At 42.1% G+C, this 14,975-nt stretch overlaps 1 protein-coding gene across 1 annotated transcript in view; it reads right to left on the bottom strand.

Annotated features, from left to right (window-relative positions):
* Positions 1-1,904: 1,904 nt before the first annotated feature.
* LOC135215281 (ATP-dependent RNA helicase DDX18-like) overlaps positions 1,905-14,975 on the bottom strand; it is a 97,992-nt gene continuing 84,921 nt past the window's right edge. Inside the window, exon 10 of the mRNA XM_064249826.1 lies at positions 1,905-2,114. Coding sequence (XP_064105896.1) covers positions 1,956-2,114 — 159 coding nt within the window. The 3' untranslated portion in view covers positions 1,905-1,955. The remainder of the gene's footprint in view (positions 2,115-14,975) is intronic.

A 14,975-nucleotide genomic window follows, 5' to 3' on the forward strand; every position in this document is an offset into this window, starting at 1 on the left:
AATAGCGTGAAAGACTGTGTACTGTATTTATTAATTAAGCAACACTTTATTTATAAATGGTGCAGAAGATTTTACCGTTTTTCTTTTTGTATGACCTACATAGTACAGGCATTCTCCTAGCCTAGCATATACTATGGTATGTCGTATACATATGAATACAGTAGCCTAGCCTACAGTATACTTTATACAACATGTATGGTACAGTAATTAATATAAGCCAATTCTGGAGGTTCAATACATTCTGACTTGGATAATTCAGTACAAAAATAAATAAATGAATAAGTGGACACGAAACAAGAATCAGCTTCGTTCCGACATTGGCATGATTGAGCAATGTCTGGCTGCTGATGGCCAAGTATAATTACAAACATAACAAATATGCATTTTTTCCACGAAAATTTTAAAAAGTTATACATTACTAAAGTATCCAATAATATTGTAAGTATTCTCATATTATTGTATTTATAAAATAACAACATGGCCGTCAATGTTTTGGTTTGGAAATCAGCTGATGGTGAAGTAAGTTTATTTTGCCATATTTACCTCAATTCTGTGCACATTTTTTTGCTTCTAGTTAGCATAAACGAATACCTAGATACTTTACTTATCTGAGACAAAGTAATTTTTTGTTATACGACCAATTTTAAGTCGAAATATGACTTTAATAAGTCTCGTGAACTAAATTATCTTTTTCATTAACATTGCATTGGGAGCATGATTATTGCGTTAGAAAAAAATTATGTGATTCCGTTCGCTATATTAACTTGTTTTTATTGTAATACAAGCTTACATGAAAATATATTGGTCATATCCTACATAGCGTCATTTATAACGTAACTATAGTAATTGTCTACTATCGTACGATGGTTGAAATACAAACAAATGGAAGTTGCTGTTATTCAATTTGGTTGTAGTACTTAGCAAAAAAAGTACGGAGTTCCCGAAGCCCAGGCAATGTAACCCCCCTTATTACTGTTATTTCATATGTGAAAAATGTTTAAATAACACGATTTTAATTAATGCGAGCTCTCCAGAAATGTAACCCTTGCGTTAATTGAGAGGTGACTGTATATACTTTCAAAGACGAATCAATGGAAGAAAAGGAAGGAGACAGTACATCAAAAGTAGCCGAGGGAAAATTTCTCGAAGAAGGGGATGCTGAACTGTCTACTTGGGGAGTTGAGAAATCTTCCCAAGAAGGCCAAGTAGATACTCTACGATGCTCCCTTCTTGTGAAAGCCTTTCACTGTGACACAGGCCAGAACCACACTCCAGGCAATGGTCGGTTAATGATAGTACAAAAATTGTAATGGCACCTACAACAAGTGGTATGGGGGTCAGTAATGGAAGATGCAAAATCCTCAAACATGCAAATCCTGCAACGCCTGAACACATGCGATAACGGGGCCTGTAACTCCTGGTGGAATCCTTGATAAAGCACACACACATAGCACAAATAAACCAGCTTGGGAAGGAGAGTGCAAAAATTACTACTCTCCTAGGCGGTCAAAGAAAGACTGATGCATCATGAGGTACCAAGCTGGTCTGTGAATAGCTTCCACCATGAGTTGCCAGATACCACAAAATCCTTGCTTTACAATCTTTGTTTGTTTTAACCAGTTTCCAGCTGGTGCTAGGTTATCCTATTTTCAAGACCGAAGGTTTGTTCCGCGTATGAACAAGATAAGTGTTTGTATGCCTGTAGGAACAACTGAATTTTTCAGACAAGTCTATTTGATAAAGTGAATTAATATGGCACCACACCAATGGTAAATACTAGCAAATTGACTTTCATCTTGAGTTTGTGGCCAGCATTATTGAGAGCTTGGGAATGTGTAACCAGTGGTCTGTCTAAACTACATTATTATAAAGTTAGCAATACAAAGGGTCCAAAGGAAACCAAATTAATGGATGAAAATCAAAAATTTAATAGGAATATGAAATTGTTGACAAAATCAAGATCTCTCAGCTTCTTTCCTGTACATTTTTGTACGCTTTATTTTCTTACTGTCCATGCCTGGATAGTTTCGATAACCTCTGCGTACAGTTTTCTTTCCTGAGAAGACTCCAATATCCACGAAGGGTGGAACCTCGAAGCCAAAACACTTTGCAGTCTGCAACATAAAAAAATTGAAAGAATTACTTTTGTATTTAAGAACCTTGAATGCATCTTTAAATAAAACATGGTTCATTTTACTTACACATTCACTATACAGAAGGAAGCTTTTACAGATTCATCACATTCTGTCAAGAGTGAAAAATGAAAAAATTTTGTTCAAGCCCAAAAGCAGATCTTGCAAGTATTAAGGCCTGTCCACACGAGCGGGCCTGATCGGCGTGCTCCGGGGTTGACAGGCAAATTCTGACATGAATGTTGTCCACATGGGTGAGGCGATGGAGAGGCGGGCGTGCCTGACGATGCCAGCAGTGTGTTCAGTGTGGTACGATAAACATGGTGCCTACCGCAAAGAAGATATTGTGTAGCATGATAATTGCTTTGTGTGTGATGAAAAAGAAGGACAAGAAGAAAATATGGTGCAAAGAATGGCTCAGTAAAAGAAATGTATATGGTTAACGTACGTCTGCCAGAGTCGAAGCTCAAGCCATCGGGCACCTCACCATGGTGATTTTGCTACAAGACCCATCGGGCAATTTGACGGTTTGCCCGTCAAGCATGCCCGTTAGAGGGAAGGTCCGCCGATCAGGCCCGGTCGTGTGGACAGGCCTTTACTCAACTTAAAGTAGTTCACCTTATGTCATGCAGCTAACTTCAAACATTATAAACAGGAAGAAATGCACTAAATCCACATGTACCTGTAATTCAGGTTCCTTCACTAGTTTGGCACATTTACAATTTCTGAGACTGTTGCACACTGATTTGGTTGCTCAGTATTATATATACAAATTTTTACACTAATATGGTTGCACTAGATCTATTTTTCAACATATCTATGTATATGATTTTTAATCATCACCAAGATTCATATACATGCATTACTAGAAATGTCCTTTAATATCCAATTTGCTGTATATTTTCATGTTATCCAAAGGGGAATTTTTTAGTTGATAATTTCATCCTCTTGTGAGGTTCAAAACCAAGAGGACAAAATTATCAACTAGAATTTTTAGTTTATATATGCTTACATCTAATCAAAACATATTTTCAAAGTTTTTCGAGGTTGTTTGGTTAAAAATACATTAAGAGATTTGCAATTCCATTTTAACAAACCAATTAAACTAGTGAGTGTTGAAATTAGGAAACAATCAAACTTTATATATATAGATTTGCAAAACCATTTTTCAGAAATTTCTGTTAATTTTCTATGCATAACAAGCACTGGGAGTCACCTGATAAAAGAAATGGATGATGGTCTTTGTTTACCTGATGCTTTCTCTGGGTAATTAAAATTTATCAATCTACCTATTCTTGGGTCTTTTTAAGCCTCCTTATGAGAAACAGTTGGATGATGACTTAAAAATACCAAATTTGTAACTAATTTGTATTTTTCATAACTAACAAACCTGAGGTCTTAACATTAGGATTTACTAGCGCCAAGCTGGAAACCGGTAGAATTAAAATTACACTTGTGAGATCCAGGGACTAATGGCATCTATACCAGGTCACGGGGCATGTATACCCAGAATGCCCACGGCTACCTGTGACCCATCAGTTATATTTCTAACCCAGTTTAGACTGCTAGAGGGGTGGTTCGAGGTGGGCCTTTAACTGTTAAGACCTCAGGTTTGTTAGTTATGAAAAATACAAATTAGTTACAAATTTGGTATTTGTTCATACACGAAACAAACCTTCGGTCTTAACATTAGGATAGACTTACTATTGGAGGGAGGTAAGTCTCTACAACTGACTGGAAGTTTGCCACCTTATCCATTTCCGAATATATAGGGAAATTCTAGAGAATGGACAATGAACCTAGGACCAAAGATATAAGCGGATCTATTGGTTTCCTCCCACTGGGTGTAGATACCATTCTACTGTTTACTCTTGTCCCTTGCGACTGGATCCACCTTCACCCTCTTTCCTTATTATCCAGAGGGGTGTGTTGCTACTGAAAAGTATATCATCAGCTAAGATAGCTTCACAGTATGGCTGACCATCTCACCTGCATCTAGTCCGTTCCAGCACATGACGGTACTCTCCTTCATATTGCGTAGTTAAAGGAGTAGGAAGAAAGTAGTAAAGAAAAAAGACCAGTCATCCCATTCATTCTACTTTCATACCTTCATCTTAGACTAGACGCAAACTGACCCGCCAGGGGCACTGGATGAACTATATCACTTGTTGGGCCGCCACCACTGGACCCAAGGAAAAGGTGTCCAAGGATCTATGGGCAACATCTTTCAAATAAAATGAGGTGAAAGTTGTTTGGCGCTTCCACACGCCAGCTTTCAGAATTTTATCCACAGACATGTTCTTCTTAAATGCTAGGGAAGCACTCACACCCCTGATGTCATGAGCTCTAGCTCCCACCTGGCTATCTGACCCTCTGTCTTCTGCAGTATAAGCATTTCTGATTGTCTCCCTTAGCCAAAATGATATTGTATTCTTGGACACTTCCTTCGTTGTTCCGTCCTGTACTTACGAACAACCTCTGGCACCCCGGCCTGAGGTGCCTTGTTCTCTTTTAAAGTACTCCGCTTGTGCCCTGACGGGGCAAAGTAGCATTCAGCTTTGTCGTTGTCTACAAGTCTGCCAAGGAAGGTATGGTAAAGGAGTCAAATCTGCCGTCTACTATTGTTGGATTTTTGGGTCTTTGCCACGAATTCTGGGACAAACTCACACACCATTGATCTCCAACCTCTCGAGTGCTTTATGAGATATGAGAGGCCATGTAGCTCCCCCACCCTTTTGTTGAAGCCAGGGCCAATAAGAAGACTGTCTTCAGGGTCAGGCTCCTATCCGTGGACTGCCTTAGTGGTTCGTAAGGGGGTTTTGTCAGACTACTCAGTACCTTGGTCAGATCCCAATCTGGGGTTTTTAGCTCCTTTGGTGGGCATGACTGTTCAAAGCTCCTCATCAGCATGGCCAACTCCCATGAAGACGATATGTCCACTCCTTTCATTCGTAAGACTGAGGCTAGAGCAGCCCTGTACCCCTTCACTGCAGATACAGACATATGTTTTTCTGTTCTGAGATATATCAGAAAGTCTGCTAACTGCTGAATAGTGGTACCGAGTGGAGACACGTTCCCCCTACGACACCAATCACAGTATGCTGACCACTTCCCTTGGTATACTGTCGCAGATGATTTTCTGATATTACCTGCCATCTGAGTTGCTGCTTTCTGCGAAAACCCTCGCTCTCGGAGGAGATACTTGACAGTCTCCACCCGTGAAGCGATAGGGACTTCACCGACTGGTGGTACCTCTCCACGTGAGGCTGACACAGAAGGTTGCTCCATGGAGGTAACTCTCTTGGCACATCTACTAGGAGTTCCAGTAGGTCTGGAAACCACTCTGCTTTTCGGCCATAACGGGCTACCAGGGTCATCTTGAGGTTCTGAGACCGCATTACCCTGTTCAGAACCTGACGGATTAGACAAAACGGAGGAAATGCGTACACGTCCAGATTGTCCCAGGGGTGTTGTAGCGCATCTTCTGCTGCTGCCTCTGCGTCCGGGACTACTGAACAATACACTTCCAACTTTTTGTTGTACCTGGTTGCGAATAGGTCTATGATCGGTCCTTCCACAACATGAGCATCCTGTCCACTACCTGTTGGTGTAGGGACCACTCCGTTCCCAGAATCTGATCCCTGCGGCTCAACTTGTCGGCCACTATGTTTCTTTTTCCCGGAATATACCTGGCCTTGATGTCTACCAGGTTCTCTATAGCCCACTGGTGAAGTTGAACTGTCATCACATGTAACTGCCGAGAAACTAGGCCTCCTTGCTTGTTTATATAAGCTACTACTGTGGTGTTGTCTGACATCAATACCACCGAGTGTCCCTTTACTCTCTCCCTGAATTCTTGTAGAGCCAGGAAAGCTGCTTTCAACTCCAGCACGTTTATATGGAGTTCTCTGTCCTTGCAACTCCATTTTGCTGACACCATCAACTCCTCCATATGGTGGGCTCCCCAGCCTTCTAGTGATGCATCCTCCGAGAACAGCAAGAGGTCTGGGGAGGATTGTTGAAGGGGGACACCACTGTCAGATTGTCGTCATCCACCCACCACAGCAAGTCTTTCCTCACTTCTGCCGACAAGGAATTTGCTCGTACGGGTGATCTACTGTTGGTGACCAAAACTCCTTCATCCTCCATTGTAGGGACCGAAGGTGTAGCCTTCCTTGTGGTACTAGCTTCTCCAGGGAGGTTAGGATTCCCAGCACCACCTGCCACTGTCTTGCTGGCTGTGTCTGCTTTCCCAGAAAGGCATTCACCACTTGTTTGCATTTCTGTACTCTTTGGTCTGTCGGGAATACTTTGGCTTGTGTTGTGTCTATCACCATTCCCAGATATTCCAAACGTTGACTTGGATCCAGCTGCGACTTCTGCTGATTCACCACAATACCTAGGCTGTGACAAAGCTGCAGGAGGGCCGCCCTGTCCCTGAGTAATTTCTCCCTGGACTTTGCTATCACCAGCCAATCGTCCAGATATCTTATCAGCCTGATCCCCTGAGCGTGCGCCCATGCCGACACGAGGGTGAACACTCTTGTAAAAACTTGAGGAGACGTTGTCAATCCGAAGCACAGGACCTTGAACTCGAAAGCTTTCCCTGCCAGACTGAAGCGGAGAAATTTCCTTGAAGACTGATGGACTGGTATCTGAAAGTATGCGTCCTTTAGATCGACTGTCAGCATAAAGTCTCCGATTCTGACTGCTTGTAGAACCGTTTTCGGAGTTTCCATCTTGAAACTGGTTTTCCTTATAAACAGATTCAGCGTTGACAGGTCTATTACTGTCCTCCACTCCCCGTTGGCTTTGGGTACCAGGAAAATCCTGCTGTAGAAGCCTTTTGTCGGACTGCATACTTGTTGCACAGCTCCTTTTTCCATCATCTTCTTCACTCCGTCCTGCAGAATAGTGGCCTTCTGAGATTTGTGGGCATAAGTGACGTGGGGTAATGGTTGATCTGTCAGGGGCGGGGTTACCATCGGGGTACCTCGAACGGAATCAAATACCCGATCCTGAGAACATCCACCACCCACTGCTCTGCCCCTAGTTCCTGCCACACCTTCCAGTGATTTGCAGGCAACCCCCCACTGGTGTGGCCGAGTGATGGGAGGCGCCCATCCTATCTTCTTGAGCCTCTCCCCCTTCCCCTATTGCCCCTTCCTCTGTTGTTTCTATTGTGAAAGGGCCGATGAGTTCTCCTCTTTGGGAAGAGGGTCTTGTGACTCTATTAGGGATGCTATGTCTCACTGGTTTCTTTCGAGACATCTGCTGTTGTCTTCCCTCCAAAGGAATAGTTTGACTGTTAGAGGTTTTCCTAACTGCCTGTTGCACCAACCTATCGTTAGTGTCCATCCTTCTTCTATCTATCGCTTCTTCCAGTATGACCTCTGGCAACAGTAGTTGCGATTCCAAGATATCCCCATTCCTCATTGCTAACAGGGAATCCAAATCCACATTGCGGCTTAGTCTAGCCAATGCTGCATCTCTCCTCATTAGCAGGATATTTGCCCAAACATTGGCACTTACGTTTGTCAGGTACGCAATCCGCCTTGGACCTGACTGTAGTAATCTAATGAACAATGGTTCATCTACTACTTTCCTTGTTGCTTCCGAGGATGCAATTTTCGCCACTGCTGTTGACCAAAGGTCTAACCAGGACGCAGCCTGAAAGACAGAAGAAGCTGTTGCTTCTAACGTGGCAGCCTCTTGGTACGTCATCGAAGGGCACTCCATTTTAACCTGATCCAAGGTTAATCTAGGCCTTAACCTTACAACATTAGGGTTCATTTGTCTAGACAGCAAAGGGACCTTCGGTGTCGTATAATATTTCCTTTGCTTTATCATTGGAGGGGGAATAAATTTAAATGATCTATTAGATCTTAAGGAATTATCCCTCCCTGCAATCTTTGCGTTTACGTGTTGCAAGACCGATTCCGCATGACTCAAACAAGGCAATTCATACGACACCTTGGTATCCCTCTTTAGTCCAAACGCCATGCCAATTCCAGGAGGAAGCATACTGGCCGGTGTTTCTGTCTTCTCCGAAAGGCTATTGAATTGACGAATCAAATCAATAACCTCTGCATACGAGGCCAGAAACTCTTGGTTTTCTCCTTCCTCCGGCTCTAGTGTACCACTCTCCGTCACGAGAGATGTTGTCTCGCCTCTATCTTCTGACAGACGGCCCGGAATTCACGGCCGCCTGCCCCTACGGCCGCGGCCTCTTTGATCTTTGCTGGCCGCTGTTGGCTCGATCCCAGATAGTCAGCAGGGGAACGAGAACGTCTCACTCTTTCTCTGCTCACGGATCTAGAGCGAGAATCTCGTCTAGATCTCCAAGATGAAGGCTCCCTTAAGACAGAGGTAAGTTCGTCTTTATTAGCATTGGCATCGTTTTCGAGCGTCGGCGAGCCCGGCCTCGGCCTTCTATCCAGACGGACACTGCCTTCCACGAACGTATCCGCCGAGGTTGCCAACTCTCTATTTTTTGTACTTTTAATAGGAGCCTTATCGTCCTTCGTACGTATTTTGAACGGCCTTACGGGCGAAACTGGATCTGCATTCCATCCTCTGCTGCACCTTTCGCCGCCAACGTCGATTTTACCAGAGGTATCGCAGTTTTTGCGATCCGAACTGGCAACTCCGCCTCGGCCGCTAGCTCGCCGGCCGTCACCTCTCTCGCTTGTTCGGACTCTTGCGAACGGCTTCGTCTGGCAACCTTGTGCTTAATAGCCACTGATTTTCCGACCTTCTTGCTGACTTGGAAATGACAGTCTTCGTCCGAAGGAGAGGAAGAATTGATTCTTCTCCTCTTGGCCCGAGGATCCGCTAGGAACTCCCGAATCCTCCTCCAACGCTTGACTGGCGCTCGCCGTGACGTTATCGGACTTAGCGATGACGCCGAACTAGAGGAAGAAGACGAAGAAGGCGAATCACACTTTTTCTTTTTGTCTCTCTTATTCATTCTCTCCTCTATATCCTGTAACTTCTGCATTACAGTTTGCATTGACGGATCAGAAGGCGTATTAGCGTCTGGGTGCAGCGAAAAAGGCCGAGAAACGGTCTGTGACGTCATCACGCCTTCCATCTCAGAGTGTGACGTATGTTGTGACGTCATCGCTCTCGTAGGGAGAGACTGAGAGGTTTCTGCTGGTAACCGCACGTTTGCTGCCAAATTACCTCCCACGTTCTGCATCGCTGTAAATACTGAGTGGGATGGAGAAGCAGCGGCATTAATTCCCATAAATTGCAAGCCCGGGGGATGAGGAACATCCAGCGCTGCCGGACCCTGCTGGAACCGTAACGTCATATAATGCGCAAGCAGACCATCCAAGGTTGGTACGCCTGGTAGGCCTAGCGCTGACCACGTACCATCTAACCTATGCGCTTGCGTAGCAGGAGCCTGGAACAAAGATGGCGGATCTCCCCCTCTACTTGCTGGGAACAAAGGAGAGTGCAAATTATTCATAAAATTACCCAAGGCCCCTCCTGACGTTTCCGATACAGAACCGCTAGGAGAAACCGAAGGGGTATGAGACAATTCAAAAGCAGGTGGAGAAACATATGGAGCAGCCTGGTTTATTACCGATACAAAAGAAGCCGGTAAGGTTTGGTCATCCAAAGATGGCGTCAACCACCCCCTTTCTTTTGTATTGGCTTTTCCCATAGAAACTTCTTCCACTGTTCCACCGACCAACCGCGACAAACAGAACACGGATTAGTAACCGTACATACGTTTTCCCTGCACCTACTACACGTTGGATGAGGATCCGTCGACACCGAGGTTAGGAACCTAGAACAAGGGAAGCCACTGACTCCTGGGCATTTCCTTTGTCTCCTCTTCGAAGCGGTAGACGATCCCGATGTTGAGGCAAAATTCTCCATCATACCACGTATACACTCTTACCACACACTGATCACACTTGGAGAAAGAAAAGGAATGAAAAATAAAAAATGAAATGGATAAAGAACGGGCAAACTGAAAAACCGGCTTTAAATGAGATAGACAGTAACACGTCTTATCTTAAAGGCGGTAGGAAAATAACTGATGGGTCACAGGTAGCCGTGGGCATTCTGGGTATACATGCCCCGTGACCTGGTATAGATGCCATTAGTCCCTGGATCTCACAAGTGTAATTTTAATTCTACCGGTTTCCAGCTTGGCGCTAGTAAATCCTAATGTTAAGACCGAAGGTTTGTTTCGTGTATGAACAAATATTTTTTATTTTTTCAAATACTCTCTGCCATCCCTGCCTGATCAACTTTGCATTGTTCCTGAATGTGAGCCGTCAGTATCAGCTTGTGTCTGATGACTATTTATCACTGGCTATGTGTCTTTTCACAAGTTTGATGCAACTACATCTAGAAAGGACCTTTACTAAATATCAGAGCTCGATGAGGTGGATGTTGGTCACTGACCAGGCTTGGAACCTTGCAACACGCCTTGGAGAATAGTGTGTCGCTTTGATTTCCTTTCCCCCAAGCTGAATTTTTATCAAAGCCTGTACTACATTGTTTCATATTTATTCACCCCAGAAGTTCTGGGGACGTCAAAGATTTTGGACAGCCTTCCTTGTTTTCTGTGTTGACCTGCCTTGGGACATGCAATTGCAGTAGATGTGCCTTTTTCTTCTGCTTCATCATCACTTGTGTTATCAGTTACTGGTCCATCTCCGAAGGGGATATTGCCCCTTCAGGGAGATAGGGCCCAGCCACTTTTGTTCTTTAGTATTTTAGTTTTGTTATATTGAAGATAATTTGAAAGTATTTGTACTAACATTAATGTTTTATGTATCTTTCTTTTTGTCTTCTTACACATTTTCTGAGAACTTAGTAAAGTTCTAATCTTTCAGAATTTGTGTATTTCAGGATATCAGATGTAGGGGTTCGTGCTGCAGACAAAGCTCTTATGCTAGGATTCGGCTGCCTAGCAAGAATACATTCCCATACTTCTTCAACACAAATTTTAATGGTGTATGATTGCTGTCTTCCCGTCTGCAGCAGGGCCAGTCGTGTTTGTCGTTTCGTCTCAATTTGGTGTGAGAGATCTTTGTTGTCAGCTGTGTCGTCTGTAGCACAAGACAGTTATTGCATTTTTATTGCTGCTGAGCCTATATTCATTTGTGTATACATCTAAGCAATGCCTCAACACAAGGAGTATCTAAAGAGAAGTGCTGACAATGTTCAGTAAGAGAGAGGTAAAGAAAGTAATGTTTCAAAAAGACACAAGTATAGTTCCAAGGAGCCAAGCCCAAGCACATGTTGTCTTGCATGTCATCTCCCTCCAACACCACTCACTCTACACCACCTCCAAAAGTCTCCCACCAAAGCAGTGAAAATAAAGTCAGGGTTTGAAATATAAGAAAAACATTGCGATGATATTGAAAACATTTTTGTTACAAAAGGAAGCATGAAAAATATCTAAAAAATAGTTATTATAATGAATGTTTCAAACAATGTTCTGCACTTTCACAAAAAGACAAGCAGATGAAAAAATTAGAATACAGTGTAGTAGCCCTAAGTGCAAATATGTTCTTTTTGAAAACAACAAAGATAACCATCTGTTAGAGAGAAAAAAAGCTATGCATGTAATGACAACTGTGCTTACATATGTGACCATGCTTATAGGGTATGGCTACAGTGGTTTTGATAAGATACATAATTACTTAAGCATTAGGGCTACTAGTACACGTGTTTGTACGGTATTCAGAATATATAAAGGACACTGCAATAATAAAAGCAAATTAAGTATTTACAGAGTAGAAAAACTGTTGCAGAGTATTACAATAAAAAACATTATCCAGAAGCTCCCAGTCATGCTAGGTCATCCAGCACTAGTGGAAGCCGGCATTTAAATGCCCGAACTCAAAAGTGAGATACAGTAAGTTTTCACTCTTTAGACTGAAACCGATTGATTACTTCTAATGCAATTTTCAAAATTCTTTTTGCGTTGTATTTTTCTTGAAAAGTTCTATCATTAGCACTGAAAATTAAAAATGAAAAATTTTGCCTATTTTTTTTTTTCTTTTTTCTTTTTAAATGAAAATAAACAAAACTTTGGTATCTCGTATATACATTTTAGATCGCGGAAAATTTGACCAAACTATTTTGCTGTAAATTCACACTTAGAAAAACTTTATCATAATTACTTTTAGAGTAGTTAGCAAAAATATACTACTTTTTTTTTCTCTATCTATTCCAGAAATTATTTTCAGCTGCTAGGAATGTAATCTACATTGTTAAAGTAACATAGTAAAATTTTCAGTCATATTGATGTGTTTTATTAGAGCCTAGGTGAAAATTTAAACCACCCCTTAAATTGCGATTCGGGCTTTTTATGGTAAATGGATTTTAATTACAATGTTTTAGCAACATGTGTTTACAAAACTCATGATTAAACTGTTGGTTCTTTCCTCCTTCCCTTCACCTCTCTCCACATGGAGGGTAGCACAGATGAGTGAATAAGCATGACACCATGGAGATAATGGAGTTAGCCGGGCAAGCACTGCTCAATTTAACACAGTAATTACTCAAATTTTTGCACCTAGGTGGGTTACGTACAGTTAAGGCTATTTATGGTTGCCTGGTTTGTATAAATACTGGTTTTATTGTAAAACTACAGTATTAGTGAAACCTCACATCTTAGAGGACCGATTAACAGTGCACCAGAACATCAAAGTCTGACAAATATTGCTTTATAAACCGTTAGGAACCGGGCTAAAAAAAACATGCAGTACCCCAGGCCGGGAAAAAAAAAGGAAGACATGCAAATGCACATGATGTAAGAAAAAAAAATTCTACAAAATTCTCCCTACCTTTTTTTTTTTTTTTTTTTTTTATAAATATTACTTACATTTTAGTTTGTAAAATTATAATTACAACTCACACCATACCAAAACAGATAAGAACTAAAGTCAGTAACAAATTCCGAGTATATTTGTTGTAAAATATTTACGTAAATTTGCGGAAATCAAAGCTGCAGTAACTTTATTGGATTATAAGTTTTTTCTATTTATACTTTTTTTGCAAAATGACAATTATAACCAACATAAATTCACAAAAGATAAGAACTAAAACCAACAGCAACCCCTGGGTATGTTTATCTGAGCCAGTCTTAAAAGTTGCCATTAGTGAAATTATGGGCTAGAAGTAGTGGAACCTCTTTCCCACCTGATTCCCCAAAATCGATGGTGCGTAACACTGATGCTCACCATGGATCGGCCATCACACAAAACCTGTTACTGCTACTCATAAGAGGGTATGTTCATTAAGGATTAGGTTAATTAAGGATTAAAAGTGCCTCAGTGGTGTGGTTGGTATGATGTTGGCATCCCACCTTGGTGGTCACTGGTTCAATTCTCAGCCATTCCATTGAGGAGCGAGAGATGTGTATTTCTGGTGATAGAAGTTCACTCTCGGTGTGGTTCGGAAGTCACTTAAAAGCCGTTGGTCCCGTTGCTGAATAACCACTGGTTCCATGCAACGTAAAAGCACCATACAAACAAACAATCATTAAGGATTAATCTGCTTTTGATCCACATTTCTGGCTTTGAACTTCATGTGACTACTGATTTGCTCAATTTTGCTGGCAAATCCTTTCTGTCTGCACTAAATCCCCAGCTCATTCAGTGCCATACACTTTAAGGCAATTCCTTACTCAAACAACAGTTTTCAAAAGTAAATTGTACTATTTTTCCTAACTGTACAAACCAGAGGTCCTTTACATTAAGAATTGTATATGGCAAAGCTGGAACACTGCCGTTGAAACTCTTGAACAAGGTGGTAAAGCAGTAACTACCGTCCGGTAGGCTGGGAGACCTGCCTGCCCAGATGTAAACACTCCATTTTGCCTTTTGGCCCAGGTTTCAGATTAAGAGGTGGCATGAGGTGGGCCTAAGGTGTCTAGTGTGTAAAGGGCCTCAGGTTTGTATAATTAGGAAAAATACAATTTACTTTTAAAAACTGTGATTTGTTCCTACACAATATACAAACCCTTGGTCCTTTACATTAGGAACTCACTAATTGGAATGAGGAATCTGAACGAGTCTCTTGAACTGACTGGAGTTCTGCACACCTGTGGTATTCCTCTTGGTCAGAAGAGTGAGGAGTGCCCTGCCTCTGACAAATTGATTGGAGTATAAGAACTGCAAGATCAAGAGTCGGACATCTGGACCTTTTCTGGTGAGTGAGGAATCGTAATTCATACCTAAAATGGCTGGGGAGAATTTATAGAGTTGAAAGCATTATGGATTAAAGCAAAAATCCAAAAAAAGTTTGCTTTCCTTATTGCCAGTCTCCTTCCTCCCCTTGCTACAGGAAGGAGTGGGATTGCTTCCATGATTCTAAAAAGAAAAATAGAAAGGAAGCTCGAAGTGTAGACTTACCACATCAGATGCAAGTCAAGCAAATGTAGGTTTGAGTCTCATTCTTAGTCTGATGGAAGAGAAGTAGAAGAATGAGGAGGAGGAGAGGCCAGTCACTCTCGAATCCTTCTACCTATAGAACTGCACACCTTAGGCGAGGTGCAACGTGTCCTCTTAAAGCAGCCGGATAAGAAAACACAACTTGTTGAGCATACACCACAGGTGCAAGGAAAAAATGTTTCCAAGGACTTGTGGGTAAATGCCTGAAGGAAGAAAGATAAAAATGGGTCCTTATGAGACCACATCTAATAGTCCAACATACTCTTCAGAATGCAAGGAAAGAACTAAGCCACTGGTACTGTGCGCTCTCAAGAAAAGCATACAGGCTAAGTCAATGCCAGTTGCAAAGAACTGCTACTCGATCTCGCAAAACCAGGAAAAAGACACATCCTTATACACTTCTCTCTTGGCGAGT

The sequence above is a fragment of the Macrobrachium nipponense genome, chromosome 5 (genome assembly GCF_015104395.2).
Source record: "Macrobrachium nipponense isolate FS-2020 chromosome 5, ASM1510439v2, whole genome shotgun sequence".
Lineage (NCBI taxonomy): Eukaryota > Metazoa > Arthropoda > Malacostraca > Decapoda > Palaemonidae > Macrobrachium > Macrobrachium nipponense.